This window comes from Falco naumanni, chromosome 2, assembly GCF_017639655.2.
Source record: "Falco naumanni isolate bFalNau1 chromosome 2, bFalNau1.pat, whole genome shotgun sequence".
In the NCBI taxonomy this organism is placed as follows: domain Eukaryota; kingdom Metazoa; phylum Chordata; class Aves; order Falconiformes; family Falconidae; genus Falco; species Falco naumanni.
The window spans coordinates 63,626,353-63,646,262 of NC_054055.1; the positions used below are offsets into that span (position 1 = coordinate 63,626,353).

The 19,910-nt window shown below is 41.1% G+C and overlaps 1 protein-coding gene across 2 annotated transcripts in view; it reads left to right on the top strand.

Annotated features, from left to right (window-relative positions):
* MYO16 (myosin XVI) overlaps window positions 1–19,910 on the top strand; it is a 405,668-nt gene that overhangs the window by 357,172 nt on the left and 28,586 nt on the right. For both annotated transcript variants that reach the window (XM_040584517.1, XM_040584516.1), the window contains one exon: window positions 505–1,707. In XM_040584517.1, coding sequence (XP_040440451.1) covers window positions 505–1,707 — 1,203 coding nt within the window. The remainder of the gene's footprint in view (window positions 1–504; window positions 1,708–19,910) is intronic.

Sequence of the window (19,910 nt, forward strand, 5' to 3'; positions counted from 1 at the left end):
AGTACAAAAGAAGAGGAGATAGGCATAATGTCCACCGATAATTAGAGTTTTATAGCTATTACATAAAAGGGGGATACTTAAATTGCTGTCAATAACATGTGTGTGTCAAAGTAGCACCATGCTGAAACTCCTAGTTAAAAGCATGCCTCTCTCCCTTGGGGCAAAAGGACTAATAAACACATATTTCCATGTGTTACAGATCTTGCAGTGAACATTTGGATTCAAAAGATATCTCCTCAGGTCTTAGTTCTCATCTTCTGGTGGCAGTAGAGATTACCAAAACAGATTATATGCCCAGGTAGCAAAGGTTTGTGGCTTGGGAGCTGAAAGTTCTGCTTTTTGTTCCTCGGAATATATATACTTTTGACTGAATCCCTGTGTTTGTGACTGCTTCTTCTTGTAAAACTAGATGGGGAACATTTGAAGGCTTAAAGTACTTAGACCTGTGTAAGAAAAAAAATGACCTTGTTCTGTTAATAACACACACCTTTTTCACTTTCCTAGTACTGACCCGTCCAAGACCACACAGTGATGACTATAGTACCATGAAAAAAATACCTCCCAGAAAACCAAAACGGAGTCCCAATACGAAACTTAGTGGCTCTTATGAAGAAATACCTGGCCAAAAGCCTGGGGATGTAAAACAGGCAAGCACAGCAGCTAAACCAGGTGCCTATGACACTGTGACAGTACAGAGAGCAGCTTCTGCTGATGTGGCACAACATGGTGTGTTGAGTCTCTATATGTCACAAGAAGAAGAGGAAAATGAACCTGTCTATATTGAAATGGTAGGGAATGCAATGAAAAGCAGTTCTGCTGAGGCAGAAAGTCCAGAACAAGGAGAATCTGTATATGAAGAAATGAAGTATTTTCTACCAGAAGAAGGAAGCAATGGTAATGGAATAATTACAGTAGTGACTGGATCTCCTCCTCTGTTGTTTGAAAGCAAAAAAAATGTTAACATTGAGGATGGAACATTGGATGGAAACAGTCAAGCAGTTTTGATCTATAAAGACTCATGTGACATTCCAGCCCCTTTCCCTAACTTACTCCCACACAGACCACCACTTCTTGTGTTTCCTCCAACCCCTGTCACATGTTCACCTGCTTCTGATGAATCCCCTCTAACACCACTAGAAGTCAAAAAGCTTCCTGTCTTGGAAACTAATCTAAAATACCCTGTGCAGTCAGAAGGCTCAAGTCCATTATCACCACAGTATTCCAAAAACCAGAAAGGGGAGAGTGAAAGACCAGCATCTCCAGGCTTGGTTGTGTTCAATGTTTCCAGCAAAGTGACTCCTCCTTCCACACCGCCTCCGCCTCTCCCACCACCCCCTCCTCCTGTACCACCTCCTATTTCCTACCGGGCTTCCACGCATTTTGCATTTCCTCCAGAGACCTGTGCTAGTTTTCTGATTAATCCAGGGAAAATAGGTACAAACTCAGATCTGTCAAAAGTACCTCAGAGACCAAATCCTGCTCAGCTTGGATGCTCATCTTCTCCATTCTCCAAACTGCCTTACTCCCCAAAGGTGGCAAGAGCAGATCACAGGAGATTGAACTCAAATTCTTCATCTTCATTTCCATATAGCCCCACAAACTCAAGGTCATTGACCAGTCCTCTTGATGAGTTAACTAGCTTGTTCAACTCAGGACGGAGTGTGCTACGAAAATCTGCAGCAGGACGTAAGATCAGGGAGCCAGAAGGTAAGACAGATCTCTCTGCTTCTGTATGGACTATTTCTTCTGTGCCAAAACTTTCTTACATTGGAAGCTAATAGAGTAGGTAAAAATATAAAATGAAACCATTGTTAGTTTGTGATTTTTAAAGAAAGGTCTGTTGTAGTCATAAGAAACACATACAAAAAATTCATTGAATATAAAGATTACAGGTCTTCAGGTTTTCTCTGGGATGTCAATTTTTCTTTTAGCAAAATGTTTGTATGACACAAATTTAAATGGATGTTTTTTTAGCATTCCAGCCATCTCACTAAAATAAACACAGGTGTTACATCATGTGAAAATGAGTTTATGGTATCAGTCTATAGAAATACTTTGAAATATATATGGCTAGGTGTCTGGTAGATAGCATGTACTTCAACTTGAAGACTTTCTTTTAAGGTTTCATTATTTCATCTCCATAAAATTATGAATTTGGTGATACAGCCATTATTATTCTCCTAAGTAAAGCTAAGATGGAGAGTCATGCAGCAAAGTATATTTTTTCCCCTTTTCTATCCTTTTATTCCTACCTTTCCTGTCATTTACATACGCCTTTGTACATACCTAGAGATTACTTGATACCTAGGATTCCAGCATCTGGAGAACATCTTTTGTATCTAGGGCAAAAGCCAACTATAAAAAGAAGCAAAGCTTACCATTTTGCTGAAGGTTTTTGAGATCACAGTCCTCAGACATTATCACCTAATTATTTGCCTTTTCCAGGTAATAAAGGTTTTAATGTTATTACTGGAACAAGTCTATGGATCTTATGAATACTGAAATTCATCCTCATGTTAGCAGATTCAATAGGCTCGTCTGTAAGGGTGAGATGCTTCTGACCTAATTGCATCCCTCTAAAGCAGGGGTCCTCACACTTTTTAACCAGGGGGCTGGCGTGCGGATGCAGTGGCAGGCAGTCATCTGCGGCTGCTTGGTTTCCCCCCCCAACTCCCGGGGGGGTGGGGGTGGGGGGGGGTGGGGGGGGTCTGTAAATACCAGGGGCCGGATTGAGGACCCTGGGGGGCCGTATCCAGCCTGCGGGCCGTAGTTTGAGGACCCCTGCTCTAAAAGCTTAGTATGTAGGCATCAAATCCTTAACCTATGAAGAGACAGTAATTTTGAGAGTTTAATTCCTACCATATATCTTCATCCATTGCATATGGGGAAAGCCTAGATGATTAAACTAGTGGAGTTGTAACTTCTAAGTAAGAGATTACAGTTGATGCAAATCCTAGTTCTGCATATCAATTACAACACTGACTCCAGTCTTTACATTACTTTTCTGATTTAAAGAGAGTCTCCTATTGAAAATAGTCAGTGTACTGTATACAGAAATTTCTCTCCCTAGTAGCGTCTCCCAAACACAAAATTTTGTGAATTTAAAATTCAGAGTGACAAAACCTGTAGAGCCACTTCTCTGCTTCTTCACTTCTGTCTGTAGAAACAGGTTGTCTTAATCAAGAGCTGTGTGCAGCATATTCAAAATGGGCAATATAGAATCACAGAATCCTTTCAGCTGGAAAAGACTTTTGAGATCAAGTCCAACTACTAACGTAACACTGCTGAGTCCGTCACTAAATCGTGTCCCTAAGTGCCACATCTACATGTCTTCCAAATACTTTTCAGGGATGGGGACTCAACCACTTCCCCGGGCAGCCCGTTCCCATGCTTGACAACCCTTTCAGTGAAGAAATCGTTCCTAATATCCAATCTAAACCTCCCCTGGCATAATTTGAGGCCATTTCCTCTTGTCCTACCATTTGTTATCTGGGAGAAGAGGCCAAACCCCACCTGCATACAACCTCCTTTCAGGTAGTTGTAGAGAGGGATAAGGTCTCCCCTGAGCCTTCCTTTCTCCAGACTAAATAACCACAGTTCCCTCAGCTGTTTCTCATAAAATTTCATCTGCTGACCCTTCACCAGCTTCTCTGGACACACTCCAGCACCTCAGTGTCTTTTTCTTGCAGTGAGGGGCCCAAACCTGAACACAGGATTCAAGGTGCGGCCTCACCAGTGCCAAGTCCATGGGAATGATCGCTTCCCTTGTCCTGCTGGCCACACTGTTTCTGATACAAGCCAGGATGCTGTTGGCCTTCTTGGCCACCTGGGCACACTGCTGGCTCATCTTCAGCAGTGTGCCCAGGTGGTGTTAACCAGGACCCCCAGGTCCTTTCCCACCAGGCAGCTTTCCAGCCGCTCTTCCCCCAGCCTGCAGCGCTGCGTGGGGCTGTTACGACCCAGCTGCGGGACCCAGCACTGAGCCTTGTTGAACCTCATGCAGGTGGCCTTGGCCCATCAATCCAGCCTGTCTAGACCCCTCTGCAGAGCCTGCCTGCCCTCCAGAAGATCAACACTCCCCGCCAACTTGGTGTTATCTGCAAATTTACTGAGGGTGTATTTGATCCCCTCATCCAGATCATTTATAAAGATATTATACAGGACTGGCCCTAATATGGAGCCCTGGAAAACACCACTTGTGACTGGCTGCCAAATGGGTGTCACTCCACCACCACACTTTGGGCTCGGCCAGCCAGCCAGATTTTTTTCCCAGTGAGCAGTACACTCATCCAAGCCATGAACAGCCAGTTTCTCCAGGAGAATGCTGTGAGAAAATCTCAAAGGCTTTACTAATACCTAGGTAAACAGCATCCACGGCCTTTCCCTCATCCACTACATGGGTCACCTTGTCACAGAAGGAGATCAGGTCAGTCAAGCAGGACCTGCCTATCACAAACCCATGCTGTCTGGGCCTGATCCCTTGATCATCCTACAGGTGCCATGTGATGGTGCTCAGGATGACCCTCCATAACCTTTCTCAGCACCAAGGTCAGACGGACAGGCCTGTACTTTCCTGGATCCTCCTACCTGCCTTTCTTGTAGATGGGCGTCACACTGGCTAACCCCCAGTTTTCTGGGACCTCCCCAGTTAGCAAGGATTGTTGATAAATGATTAAAAGTGGCTCAGTGAGCATTTCTTCCGGGTCCCTCAGTTAAAATTAGGTGGATCCCATCCATCCCTGTAGACTTGTGTTTGTCCAAGTGGTGTAGCAGGTCACTAAACCTTTCCTCTTGGATTATGGGAGCTTCATTCTGCCCCCTGTCCCTGTCTTCCAGTTCAGGGGGCTGGGTACCCAAAGAATAACTGGTCTTTACTATTAAAGACTGAGGCAAACAAGGCACTGAATAAATTAGCCTTTTGCTCATCCTTTGTCACTATGTTTCCCCCCGCATCCAATAAATGATGGAGGTTCTCCTTAGCACTCCTGTAGTTGTTGATGTATTTATAGAAACTTTGTTATTGTCTGTTGTGGCAGTAGTCAGATTAAGTTCTAGTTGTGCTTTGGCCCTTCTCATTTTCTCCCTGTATAACCTCACGACATCCCTGTAGCCCTTCTGAGTTGCCTGTCCCTTCTTCCACAGGCCATAAGCTTTCCTATTGTTTCCCGAGTTCCAGCCAAAGCTCTCTGTTCAGCCATGCTGGTCTTCTTCCCTGCTGGCTCGTCTTTCAGGACATGGGGACAACCTGCTCCTGCACCTCCTGAAGCATGTCCAGCCTTCCTGGACCCGCTGTCCTTCAGGACTGGCCCCCAAGGGAATCTGTCAACCTGTCTCCTGAACAGGCCAAAGTCACCCCCCTGGAAATCCATAGCAGCTGAACTCCTCCTTATATCTCCAAGAATGAAAAGCTTTTTATCGTCTCATGATCACTGTGCCCAAGATGGCCTCCAACCATCACATCACCCACTGGTTCTTCTCTGTTCACAAACAGCAGGTCCAGCGGGACGCCTTCCCTAGCTGGCTCCCTCACCAGCTGTGTCAGGAGGTTAACTTCTACACACTCCAGGAACCTCCTAGACTGTTTCCTCTCCACTGTATCATATTTCCAGCAGACATCTGGTAATTTGAAGTTCCCCATGAGAACAAGGACCAGCAATTGTAAGACTTCTCCCAGCTGCTTACAAATTAGTTCATCTGCTTCTTCCTAGTTGAGTGGTCTGTAACAGACTCCCACAACGATGTCTGCCTTGTTGGCCATCCCTCTGGTTCTGACTCAGAAACACTTTAAGCCCTTTCACCACAATTGTCAAGCTCTAGACATTCAAAACACTCCCTAACATACAGGGCTACTCCACCTCCTCTCCTTATTTGCCTATCCCTTCGGAACCTTATAGCCATCCATTGCAATACTCCAGCTGTGTCAGTCACCCCATCAGGTTTCCATGATTGCAGCTATATCATAATTTTCCGTCTGCACAATGGCTTCCAGCTCCTGTTTGTTGTCCATGCCTCATGCATTGGTGTAGATACACTAGAATTGGGCTGTTGGTCCCACCACCTTTTCTGGGGGGGGGAAGCTCAAATCCTATTTTTGAAATATGGAACAAAAGAATAAAAGATGGGATAGATTATCTTCTTATTCGTTGTATATTTTCTTAAAAATATATTTACCACTCCATTGATTTTAGTATCATATCCTGATTTAAGACAGCTATAATATAACAGAAGTAGGTGTTTGTGCCTACTCTGGATATATGTGTGCCTATCTGCCGCCCTACCTCTCTGTCCCTAAGAACCTTGACAACCTTCAGCCAAAACCCCTTTCAACCAAATACAACAAGGAGATAGAAGTCTCAAAACTAATTGAGTTTTTACAGGTTTAATGAAAGTCAGTGACTGGGTGGAGACAAGAGACTTATACTGGGAGAAAAACTCCTATCGGCTATCAGAGAAACTGTGGTGTACAGAACGCTTGTGAGTCCTCCAGACCTTGAAAAGCTTTAGCTGGACTTTGCATGTTCCTAGATGCTGAGTTCAGTGAGCCATGAGCTATGAACTGAGCATCAGTTCTCATTCTCAAAAGAACAATGTTTTTGTTATTGTGAGTATATGAATTGATGAAATTGGTAAAGGAGATACTGCAGTAGTTTTGCTTGCTTTGGGAAAATTACTTGGTAACATTCAATGCCTATAAATATATGTAGAAAGTTTTTTGTTTGGTTTGGTTTGTTTTCTTTTTAAATTGGGGTCTTGTTTTGTTGTATAGATAATATGTTTTTATCAGCTGCAAAGAAACTATTAAAGTCAGGTCTTTGGATGTATCTCCTCAAGGCTTTCTCAATGGACCTGGTGAGGAAGTGTGGTAAGCATACTCCAGCCAAGTCACAAAACTGACTTTTACCTTAAAAAAAAAAAAAAAAAAGTTGCTTTGGGATGAATGATTTTTGCAAACACAATTTTCAACTATAATGTGACCAAGACAGAATTCAGTGTGTGTCTCCTGTGGGTTGAAGCTAGTGCATTAGCAGAGGCTACCATAATAAAACCTCTAAATTTACCTTTTGCATGGAAAATGTACTTCTAAATATTTCATCAAGGCAGCACTAAGTATGAAAGATCAAAGTTCAAGAAAGATACACGATAAAAAACCTGAATAAATATTTTATGAGCTAGGAAGTTACTGTATACTAAGTGTGGTTACATGTGAATAGTTCAATGATGAGTAGATGGATTGAAGGTAATGAAGAAATACAGGTGAATGTATGTGCACGTTTTTACAATTTTCCTTTTTTCATGTAGTTCATGTGTTCAGTTAATTTCTAAGCTAACAGCTGGAAAAAAAAATTAATTTAACCTTTGGTGCAAAGTAATAAGATGGCAATCAGCAGAGTGGACTCTCTTATGTAAAACTAGAAGTTGTCCATCTCTTACCTTCTGACTTTTTATCACTTATTGCCTAATGCATATTAAGTTCCTAGAAGGGTCCTCCCTTCCTTTGTCATTTGTAGTATTTTATATATAGGAAATGTTATGCTAAGAAAAAGTTAAATTAATTTTAACAGGCATTCATTAAAATTGAAGACTTGGCCTAGAGCAGCACTCTGTAATGTGCAATTCCATTTATTTCCGTAAGTTATAACCTAACAACTGCCTTAACTAAAAAGAGAAAGTAAAATTGTGGGCCATTTTTAAGTCAAGGAGAGTTACCTATGGGAATCAATACGTTTCTGTATGGGATTATCAGCCTTGGAGATAAAAGCCTCCTTGCCAATAAAAGTGCAATACAGACAGATCCCCCAATATGCCTCCCTCTTGCCTGGAGGAGCAATTTTAAGGCCTGAGAACACTGATGTCCTTTTGGCTCCTCACCTCTTTGTGGAAAATGGTCGTCCAGAATTACAGCAGAACAGGTTTGTGGTTTTCTGATGGGCTGTGGACTTATTGTGAACAGAACTGTGGGCACTTTTCTTTCACAAAGGCAACAAATAAAATCATCAAATGGCAACAGCTTTCATTACCAGATGTCCTGGTCTGCCCATTTTTTTTAAACAGTAACATCTACTGGTTCAAGCAATGACCAGAATCATAGAGTATGCAATTACTTGCAAAATACTTTACATGTGATAATAGAAGTTTTCTGCTCTGTAGAGCTTATAGTTTAAATAAGCAAAACTGTAACAGCTGAGAACTGAGATAAAGTGATTTCTCCAAGGTTGAAAAGAGTAGTCATTGAAGCTATAGCTGTATTGTTAGACAGGGATTTCCTTTTACTCCATACAAAATGAGACTTGAGTGCAGATAAGCAAAAATACACACAGATTTTTCTTTGATTTTGCCTAATTTCTAGAAGTAGAAACTTTAGTTTGCAAGACAGAAACTGCATGGTCATGTGCAGAGCCCTTGCTCAGATATTTCTAGACAGGACCTTAGATTTGAGACTAGATGTCGTGAAACCAAATTCAATTCTTTAATCACAAAACCACACTCTCTAGCAGAATGTACAGGTGTTTTTATCTATTCAACATGGAAGACATTTCTTATATAAGGAAGAGACAATTACATGTTTATGCATTTCATAGTAAATATTTGTGGAGCAAGAACAGAATTTTCTTTTCCTCATTGTGGATGAATGATACTCAGACTGCTAAGTCGTAGTGTTATTTCTCTTGATTGGTACCGTTGATATTGAATTACTCCACACAAAGAGGAATCATTTCAGCTTCGGAACAAAAGATGGAATAATTCCTAGCCCATCATCCATGCTCAGACTGGCAAAGTCAGTATTCATGTGGATTCTAAAGGGAAAGGAGCAAAGGAAATATGATTTTTGCTTAACCTGGATGATTACCTTCAGGCTATTGAGATAAAGACCTAATACCTTCTCTCCTTCCTGATTGCTGAGAAAAGGTTGGCATGGATGCTTGACTTCTGTGTCTATGCAAAAGAAAATGTGCAAGCTTACAACCCCATATTTAAGCATTGAAGAAGTAAAATTTGGAAGACCTTTCATTTACATAGTTCACCAATGTATAGGCTTCCAAGTTTCATGAATTATTGTTGGCGTTTCAATACAAGTGGAACTGTGTATGTGAGTTTATGCATGCTTCAGTGACCTATTCCTTCCCAAAACAGTTCAGTGACTTATATAACAGGAAAGGCATGCAAATATTAGATTGTTAAGAAAACACTGATAGTGTTCAAATGTTTGACCAATATCTTTGGCATCCATTAACTATAAGAATCCCTTCTTTGCCTGCTTCCTAAGTGAGGTATTTCCAAGGCAGGTAGCTTCACATGTCAGTGAATTATTCCACATTCTCCCATTTAAGCATTGGAAGTCACTGGAAGATACTTACAACTGTCAAATGATACAGAAATTTAGACATACCTAGTTGGGACTAAAGCTTGCTAGATACTCTTTGCTGAAATTGGCTCAAACTCAGAAAATAACGGGATTTAATGTGTATGTATGCGGAGTACCGTCCTGTCAAAGGCAGGTATCCCTTTGATAGCTAGTAAATAATTTCCCTCTATCAGCAGATTAGAGCAAGCTATTGTGTAACTAATGTCTCAACAGTAGATTGCAAATTAAATCCCCACTGGGTTTTCTGAGATGAAATCCCAGTCCCTTATGCTCTAAACCACTCAGCTTTTCCTCCTAAGCAACTTAATAAAGATAATATTCATATCTGCATCTCATTATTCCTACATTTTATTGATACAATGTAATAGTTTTACTTTCTTTGTGGCAAAAACCAACAACTTACAAAACATGAGTAATACAGAAAACTGTTTTCCTCTTTTATCTTTTACCAAAGTATGCTGGAGAAATGATTACATGAGACATAGGACTTCTATAACACCTTTCAAGTAAAATTCTCAAAGCATTAAAACTTTAATGAATGAAGCTTCATAACATTTATTAGGAAAAGATTAATATCTGTTTATATCATTGCCTTAATTATCAGGGAGTGAGGGTGACTTTCTGTGACTAATTTTCAGATTAGATATCTAAACACAGGACAGTCATCACTCTCTGATTCACTGTGGACTACTTGCAGCTCTCAATCTGAATCTCTTGCAGTAGGTACAGAAAAGTGGGAGGAAGCCAAAGCACTGCTAGTAGGAGTTTAATGAGACTCATAAAAAAAGACCCATACTTGGCTAGCCAAAGATGCCCTATGCAGAAAATTACAAAGGAGGAGACAGAGCTGCTGGCAATACAGTTGCCATCCAGCCCATGCTGGGTGATTTTTCTCAGGAAATAATTGTGATTTGCATTACTGCAGTAGAAAAAGGGATTAGAAGAGTTTAGAGAAAGTACCCTCTATTCCTGTTTGCAGAATAAAATTTTTTACAGCCTGAAAGAAGCCACCTTAAACCACAGCCTTGTCATCTATGTGCCTGCCATTATCTGGATAATTTCTCACAAAAAAGATCTGCTGTTTTAGGACAAACACAATATACCATGAATAATTTTCCATTTCAGAATCTCTGAAAACTAGTATATTTTACTGCTGAAGAGGTTTTTTGGGGGTTCTGTTATGACCATTTTTTTTCACTGTAGCATTTCTCTTCCTGGTTTGCTTTTACAGCCTAAAATCATGTAATGTGTAATTTGCTTTAGTTTTCTGTTCTGACATGGAAAAGAGGCTTTGTGTGTGATTACCATAAACAATGTTAACCTGAATATTATTAGAAGAACAAATCAAGGCACATTTTTAGGTGAAAAAAGAATGGATATTGTCATAAACCTTTTTTTTTTCTTTCTTTCTTTTTAAATGCTTGTATTGAAAATAAAATCAGATCCTTAGCACTCCTCTAAACGTTTCCAAATCCTATAGTAAAATAAAGTAAAATAGAGGCTGCAGGAGACTGTGCAGCCCCAGGATCACACAGAAAATATCACTGTATTTTTGACATAATCACATAGTGTAAGTATCTACAGATGTCAGAAAAGGATCCTGGAGCAGACAGACCCTTGGTCTGACCTGGTGCAAGATCTCTTATGTTCATACCTAGTCAGTGCTGAACAGGAAGGAAGCTGAGGAGAAGTAATTGCACCAACTTTTCTGTTCTTTTTTCATGTTCCATTTCTGAGACCTGCAGGCATTCCTTTTAAATAGCTAATTATTGTTTGCTTTCTTTCCATTGATTTGGGTTTAATTTGTGTCCCCTTCATCTTGGCTGATACTGGAGTAAATTAAACACACCATACTGGTTCGGCTTAGTGCATTTCAAGCCCACAGTTTTTAATAATATCCCACCTTTAATAGTGACTGATCATTCAGGTAGACATTTACAGGAATTTTTTTTATTACAATGTCTTTTCTTCACCACTTGATGCAACATCATTGTTTGAAATTCAGCAGTGGTTTAGGAAGTTGTCTCATTACTGACAGTGTTGTGTGCTTCTTTGAATAGTAAACAGTCTTCAGTATTCTTTATTTATGATCCAAGATGCAGAACCATGAAGGACTTTGTTTAGGAACGACTACATCAGTCATTGTAAACCAAAGATACATTAATGTGAGAAATTAGCCATATCTGGGAGAGCAAAGAAGTTGAATCATAGTACACTTCCATTCCTGATGCCAACCATGTATGTGGCTATTTGGCAGTAAACATCCTGTCACTTGATTCTACAGTTCTACAGGCATTTGGGACATAGTGGAGAGGGAAATTTGAACACAGATTTTAGTGAAAGTCTCTAATTACATTCTCAACCGAGTAAGAAATCTGTTCAGATGCTGTTAACTTATTTACATCCACCTCAGCATTAAGTCATCTTTTGCATAGAGCCTCAGTAGAGAATAATAGTTCCATTTCACAGAAAATGTCAAGATTGTGATGTTTATTTTTGTTTTGCCCTGGAATGAAAATCAAGCTATCTGAAATTCTGTGCAGAAATAAATATTCTTTCATGTCCAGTCTTTCAAAACTGTTTGGAAAGCATTGAAATGGATGGCCTCAAACATAGTAATTTTTTCTTACTGGTAATGTTAATTAAATGTTTTGACTTTTTATTTTGGACCTAGGTAAGTTCAAGACCGGCCATTTCAACACTGGTCAGGTTGTCATATAGAAGTATGTCTTCACAGCAACCAAAGATGCGTTATAAATAAACCAGGCTACTTCTAAACTCACTGGCTGAGGTATCCCAGAGCAATGCATTTGTGACTGCGCAAACTCCAGCCCCTCAGTGATGACCCAAAGTTCTTGACAGGACTCATGCCATTCACCACGAAACTCTATCGACCCACATGTGTGGATTGTGTTCCAGTTCCAGCACCGGCATTTTGTGGGGCTGGATGGAGAAGCAAGAGAAGATAGCTGGAAAGAGACTGGGAAAAAGAGTTGGTCATAAACATGAGGGTGCCCTGACCCTCATGCTCTCTCCACACCGCTGCACTCTGCTGTTGAGAGGGTTCGAGAGTGTTTGGAAGTGGAGCACTGGAAGTAGGAGTAGCAATATGGGGCATCTGTGTTCTCCCTGGGCCCACTAGTGAGTGGGAAAATAAAGAGACCTTCCAGTTCAGTGCCCTTTTGGCTTGAGGTTTTCTATTTTAAAATGAAAAACAGGAAAATTATTTGTGTGGTGCATTTTTTACAAGAAAAAAACAATGAAAAAATTAGACCTGAAGTTCCACATGTCATTTTTTCTTTTAGCTCTTCCCTTAAGGGCTGGTTGCAGTATGATGCTGACATACTAGTAGCATGTAGTGACAGTTTTTAGCCACAGGTTGGCTATATTTGTGCACAGTATGGGTGCTTATCACACTGCATCCATGACAGCCATATGTTTATGCTTTGAGGTTTACGGAGGTGTCATTGTCCATCACTGTATCCCTTCAAAATTAACTTTAAAAGAATCTAAAGAATATCTAAATTCAATTTTTATTTCAGAAGATCACTTTGAACAAATCGGTAATGTTGTTCAAGAGGTTTTCCAGTATAGCTGTCCCTGTTTGGTGGGCAGGATTACAGTACAGATGATTCAAATATATTCCTTGGATCGTCCCTCAGGATCCGCTCAAACAATTTTTCTGCCGAACACAGTCACTTATGCTGACTTCTGCATTGCAGTCAATGCCAGAGCTGGTATGAGAGAGATCCCGAAAAATCTCTGCAGAAGTATTCTGTGGGAAAAGTAAATAGAACTGATGTGATGCTGCTGGCAGTAGCAAATCCCTGTCTGTTTGTTTGTTTGGGGTTTTTTTGTTTGTTTATTTTTACAATATTTGCAACTGTGTTTGAGGGGGAGGAAGGTTGAGACAGTGTCTCATCACATAATTCCTTCCCACAGCAACTAAAGCCCAGCAGTAATGGCTGTTCTGTTACTGAGATACCACACACAAATGTAAACAAACATAAACGTTTGGCTTCAAAAAGAACTGCTGCATCCACATTAGTTAAAAGAAAACAGTTTAAAAAGAGTGGCTGCATTTCTTACCGAGTTGCCGCCTCCTTTTCCAGCACACGAGCAGTTTTTTAACCAAACAAACACAAGAAATAGACTTTGGTCAGCCAGTCAACACACCTAACAGTAAACATAACTATTACAGAGTAAAATCAGCTACTTTTTTCCATATTAGACATGAAAAGGTGGGGAACATAGGAATATGGAGGGAAGAAATGCTTCTCCTAAGGCAGGAAATTGTCCCAAGCAGTGCTGCCCTCTTTATTGCCCTCTGTGGTTAGTAATGGAGCTCAGGAAGGTCTGCAGAGATCAGTTTCTAGAGAAGATTGGTGAATGAAATCCCCAGTCTCTGAAACACGTACGCTGGCTGGACTCTAGCACACTTGCTGCATTAAAAAGGTGTTCCAAGTTCTTGCCCAAATACTATCAAGCAGCCTGTCCACATATCCTTCATCCATTACCATTATTTAAGAAGGCTGTTTCCTCCACTTCAGCAGAGCTGTCTTTGTCTCCTGTTGGGAACAAGCCTAATTCGAACAATCCAGAGTCCTCTAAACAGGGAATGAAGGCACTTGCGTTGTCTCTCCCACCAACTCTGAAAGTTTACCTGACCCAGAGATGTCCCTAACATTACTTCCAGGAGAGAGGGAAAGGTTTGTAGCTTGTAATGATTGTCACTGAAATAAATGTAAAATAAGACCACTATCTTCCCACCAGCACAAGTCCATCAGAGAAGCAAGCAGAAAAAACCTTTCTGTTCTAGGTCCATACTCTCCATAGCTGTGAAGCGATTTACAAAAAAGTGATTGAGATGATGGTTCTTAAAGGCTGAACCAGACCCAGGAGTTCCTACAGCTGCTTCAACAACTTCCTTCTCACTACCAGCCTTATCTTCCAAACTCTGGCAGATTGGGGTTGAGGTCACACTAACACAATATTCTTCAGAGGAGGTCTTTACCTCTAGCAGAGTGAGTTTTGTCACTTGATGTTCTTCATGGCGTCTGTCTCCTCTCTTTGCTTTCCAGTCTTCATACAAAGCTTCCACAAATGCAGCTTCCGAGAGCAAAGAAGTGGTTTACGTTTCCATATTTGCCTGCTCTGTTGAAGAATATGGCTTCTGGAGTGGCTTGTAGCACTCTCTGATAACTCCACTTACACAGCTCAGAGACAAAGGGTGCAGGACATGGCAGTACAAATTCATTGCTGCCTATCCTAGGAGCATTGTTGCAGGGGGAAATCCTGGACAATTGCCGTTATAAGGGCAGGCTTTGTGAGGTGAAATAAATCAATGGATAATTATTGCCTCTGATGGCAGCAGCAGCCGGCAGCACAGCCATGAGAGTGAGACACACAGTACAGGCTAATAGGCTGGGGGAATCCTGTCTTGACAGTTTTCATCCTGCTCCATTTCTTTCAGCAAATAAGATGCATTTGCTTGCCTCCAGCTCTCAGTAGACAAAGTAAACAGTCATGCTACAGCAGGTCACAGTGTGACTTCGTGTGGGTAAACTGAACTACTCTGAAGCAATATGCATTTATCCGGTGAAAGGACACCCAAGACAACATGTGCTGAGGGTAGCTAGAAAATGCCATGGACAAGGATGTCTCGACAGTAAGTCAGAGCAAAACAGAAAATGCCAAGTGCAATTGTCAAGGTGCAACAAAATGCAGTGGTAAACACTCATGCCAAAATGAAATTGCCTGTTCTTATTTAACCTTCCTCTCCCTTTCCTTCATCCAAAAAATATCTGCATGATTTCTGCAGTTGCCATCTTCTTTTTTTTCCATCACTTCACCATATCCACTTACCACAGTAAATGTAACAAGTATTCAGGGTTGGCCACTAGGATTCAGTGTATTCCTGACTCTCCCAAGAGTGAGAGCACAGATCAGGGTTTCCTTCTGTCTGCAACAACTTGTCTTTCATATGCTGGTTAATAGGATCGATCAGTTCTCTCTTATTCACATGTATAATGACAAGCTGCTTGATTTGAAATTTCCATTTTGCTGGATGCCAGCCATGGGTTTCAAGGAGATCAGGCTATTTAGCTTTTACATTCCATAGCAGCCCAGGTACAAAAAGCTTCTCCTCCTGTAAGACATTAATTTATCTGCCACAATGTTTGTGTTTTCCAGATTTCATAGTTGTTAATGAAGTATGAACATCTGTGGATCTTGTTAACTAAAACCATGTATTGAATATTAGTTACAGAAATTAATGTTTTCCATGAATGAAGAAATAATATTTTACATTATTGTGGGATTTATATAAGACATTAAATGATAAGAAGGGGAACTATTTCCCCCTTTTTTCATATTTCTTTGCGTAATTATATGTGTTACATATTTTTGTAGGTTTTGTTCCTTTGTGGAAAAGCTTTTAAGTTTTTTCTATAATATTTGTGGTTTCTGTTTCACGGGGCTGATGTTTTTTGTTGATCAGGACAGAGATTGTTTCTATTTTAGGACCTAGATACATCCTGCCTAGCTTGTGGCACTGAAATTCCTCAGCTGAGAACTCAGCCTTAACTCTCTGTTTAACTGATGAAAAGGAACATGCACCTTGAAAGAATGGTCCAGGTACAAGCCAGATCAGATTGGGGGTGTGTGTGTGTATGATTTCCATTTACACTACAGCAAAACTAAGAAGCTGCTTTCCCCTTACTGTCAGGATGAAACTTTTGAATGCCGCTTTGCAGAAACTGTACAACAGTTCAGTGCCCCACTAGCCCCATCTGGTTTGAGGTTGTTTTTCTTCCATATTTTTCCTTTTTTACCTGAGATGGACTTAATATTGACCACTGATTGCTGACTGTGCTAACAGGTGCTGTCAAGGTGAAAGGCTATGTCTGTTTTAGTAGAGAGCCAGTGCTGGGGAGTGTCCTGGGAATGGCAGCTCAATCCTCTGCGTGGTCACAGTGCTAGAGCAGTCCCTGGCATGGTTTGGGACCTGGCAGGCTGGCTGCCCTGCAGATAGATCTGGGCATGGTTCAAGAATCGGCACAGGCCAGGGACTATTCCCAGTAGACAACTTGGATGCAGCCTCTCTGCTGTGAAGGGCAAGAAAGTGTAACAGTATAGACAAGGTCTCTTTATCATTTGCCTCAGGGCCAGAGAACAGGTACAATCACATCTGAGTTACCAGGATAGACAAAGCAAGAGGCCCTCTGTATTTACCCTGTGTGATGAATCCCTCGGTGCTTTGGCAGTGCTGCACAAAGCATCCAAGGTAAGCATGAATCTGATCCAAACCCCGCTGAAAGCAGTGGAGCCCTTCTGTTGTCATTAATGAGTTTTCAGTCAGACTGTAAATGAGCACTAAATGTTAAAAGGAGTATTTGAAAAAAGATCATATGGGGACAGATATAGGCTATGGATATACCTACTTGTAAAGAAAGGAGAGCAAAAACAAGGACGGGAAAAAATACAAACCAACCAGGTGAGTTACTGTCAGGCTTTTAATAATACACTGTTTTTCCATGTCTTGCTGCACAAAAAGTCTGTGGTGATTCCACCTAAATGCTGATATCAGTCATTGATTTATACTTCGCTTTAGGCTTATTTTCCTTACAAAATTAATAGTTTCTCAAAATGTTTCAGTATTGCACTTTAATCTGTCATCTGAATAGAGCCTATACTGGCCCATCTTCTAATTTGGTGATAACAGCATTAATTCAGGCTAAATACAGCTTATGAAATAACTATGATGTTTGGGATCCCTCATTTTATGTTTCAGAAAGAAGAGTTTTATAATAGGATATTTGGAAGTCATAGCTCAATTAAAAGAGTTTAAGTTATTCTTTTGAAAAAAAATATTTCTGTCATCTAGACTCTCAGTGCACTGGGTTTCTTTTAAGAGTGAGATAATGACTCAAAAAGGGAAATGAAAAGCAGATATATTAAATCATTTCCACGATTACCATACTCTCACTTTTATTTCCAAAATAAGTGAAATTTCAGTCTATCCTGTGCCTTATGACTTTGCCATGAGTTTTAAACTCAGTCTCTTCCAGGAACACTGAGGATAACTAGCAAATGTGGATTCTGTGAGCTGCCTCTTTTGCATACCTTTCCTCTTACACTTTTCAAGTAATGTTGATGTAATTAATTATGGATCTGTTGGAATACAAAGCTTGCTTGTAAGGAAATTATTGTTACACTTTGATTTGTCATACTCTGATTAAAAGTACTGTACATGCTATTCCAGTTATTAACTATGCTGCAATTGAGAGGCAAATTATGTCCCCAATCCAGACATCCGTACATCCTTGTGGTCCATACATCCTCATTAACTGCAAGATTAGTCAGAGCAGAATTTGACTGTCACAGGTATCTTTTTGGCAAAGTCATTTTGCCAAAATAGTAATCCAAATGCTCTTCACTGTTGCGAAGTCTGTGGGTTTTCACTTAAAGCTTGTATTCCTTTTATAAACACAAACTCCCACCATGCTCTTACAGCTGATACCTCTCTGTAGGTAGTGTCTCAAAAGTAGGTACGGATGACTTTTGAAATAACATTTATTACTAGCTGGAAATTGTTAAGATGATGTTACTTAAAAAAAAAAAAAAAAAAAGAACATGGTAAATAATGCATCCATCTGGTGAGAACAGCAGAGCACAAATCTGAACAAAAAGCTAACATTCAGCACGTTGGTGAAGATGTTCAGCTGTAGGAACCATAGTTTTTTCTTTTTCTGTATCCTAAAGTATTTCTGATAGTTTCAGAATGTTGATGAGTAATGGGAGAGCAGTGCATACTTGTATCTGCAGAGATTCATGGCAGCAGGAGGAGGCTGACATTAATGTGGATAAAAGTCCAAACTTCTATATTAGGTGACTGGGAAAACATGAGAGTGAAGTGAATTTCAGACCAATACTTGATGGATAAAATAGGAATCAGTGGGGGTTTTCTAAGTCTTTAGTATTAATAGAGGGCTTCCCTATATCTTTTGTAATTGTCCACAGTATGTCCATCTAAGATACCACTGCACAATTATAAATTGTGTGGAATATTGTGATACAAAGTCATGAGACATCTTTGTTATGCTCAGGGATATTTTGAGTAGTGGGGAGATGGGATGGAGAGACATAATCCAGCACAGAAGATAAAGTCAATGCCTTCTGGCATGTTAAAACTTATTGGGAAAAAAAACGCAATGTCCTGCACCTGGCAAGGAATTACCTTTTATAATGATATAGGCTGGGGACAGACAGTCTGGGGAAAGGGTGCTGGGGGCTCTGGGAGCTGGGCAGGAGCTGGCAGCGAGCCCTGGCTGCAGAGATGGCCAGCAACATCCAGGGCTGCAACAGCAGGAGCACTGCTGGGAGCTCCGGCCAGGGGGTGTCTCCTCTGGCCAGGACCTGTTAGACCACATCTGGGTACTGTGGCCAGTTTGCTGCTTCTCAGCGCAGAAAGATGCTGATGACCTGGGGTGAGTTCACCCGCATGATGCTCAGGGCTGGAGGGTGTCCCTGTGAGCAGCGGCTGGGGCAGTGGGGCTTGTCCAGCCTGGGGCAGAGACGGCTTCAGGGGCACCTCACAGCCACCCCAGTGCCTACGGGGAGGGGATGGGGAGGGGGCAGCCGGGCAACAAGGTACAGCAGGCGTGAACTGAAACGAGAGGGGTTCAGGCTGGGTGTGAAACCTCTCCCCGTGAGGGCAGGCAGGCCGGGGGGTGGGCAGAGGGACCGGCTGCCCGGGGGGGTGGGCAGGCTCCATCCTTGGGGGGTTTCAAGACCCACCTGGGCAAAGCCCTGAGCAACCTGGTCTGATCCCACAGCTGGCCCTGCTTGGAGCAGGGGTGCATGAGGGACCTCCTGAGCTCCCTTCCGACATGAATTGCCCAACGATCCCAGATAAGTTTTGCAGCACTGGGACAGTTTGCTAGTTACACCTTGTTATCCTCTTGTTATCCTATTAATAGAAAATATTTTCTTGAGAAACTCAGCCATTTTACACAAAGTCCAAATTAAATAAGCAGTATTTGTTTGCTAGGGACACAGTCTGGCTACACCAGGAGTCTTTTAGACGTCAGCCAACATATGCAGCTACACTTTTTCTGTGGACTCACATGAAACTGCTCCAATGGTGATCGGAAGATGCCTATATATAGGAAATCAGTACAGGTATCTTTATATAATCCAGATTATTTTGAAACAAAATATAGGCTTCTTTCCCACCCTCAGGATTAATTAAATAAGGCACTATGACATATATTTTCTTTATATAGTCTTCTGTTTAGAAACTAAAGGGGTGCATTTCTTACAATGACTGAATAAAGCAAATGGGATAACAGATCTGTAGATAGCTGTCCCAAAAGATATGTTGCATCTCTGTCCACTACTTGTTTCTGCCAATCTAGCATGATATTTTAGCTCAATAGTAGCTATCCACAATTCTTTGTAGTATTTCATTTTAGAGATACAAAGGAGAAAATATAATCTTTTATTTTCCGAGAACCCTTCATGAATGCCATGAAAAGATATCAAT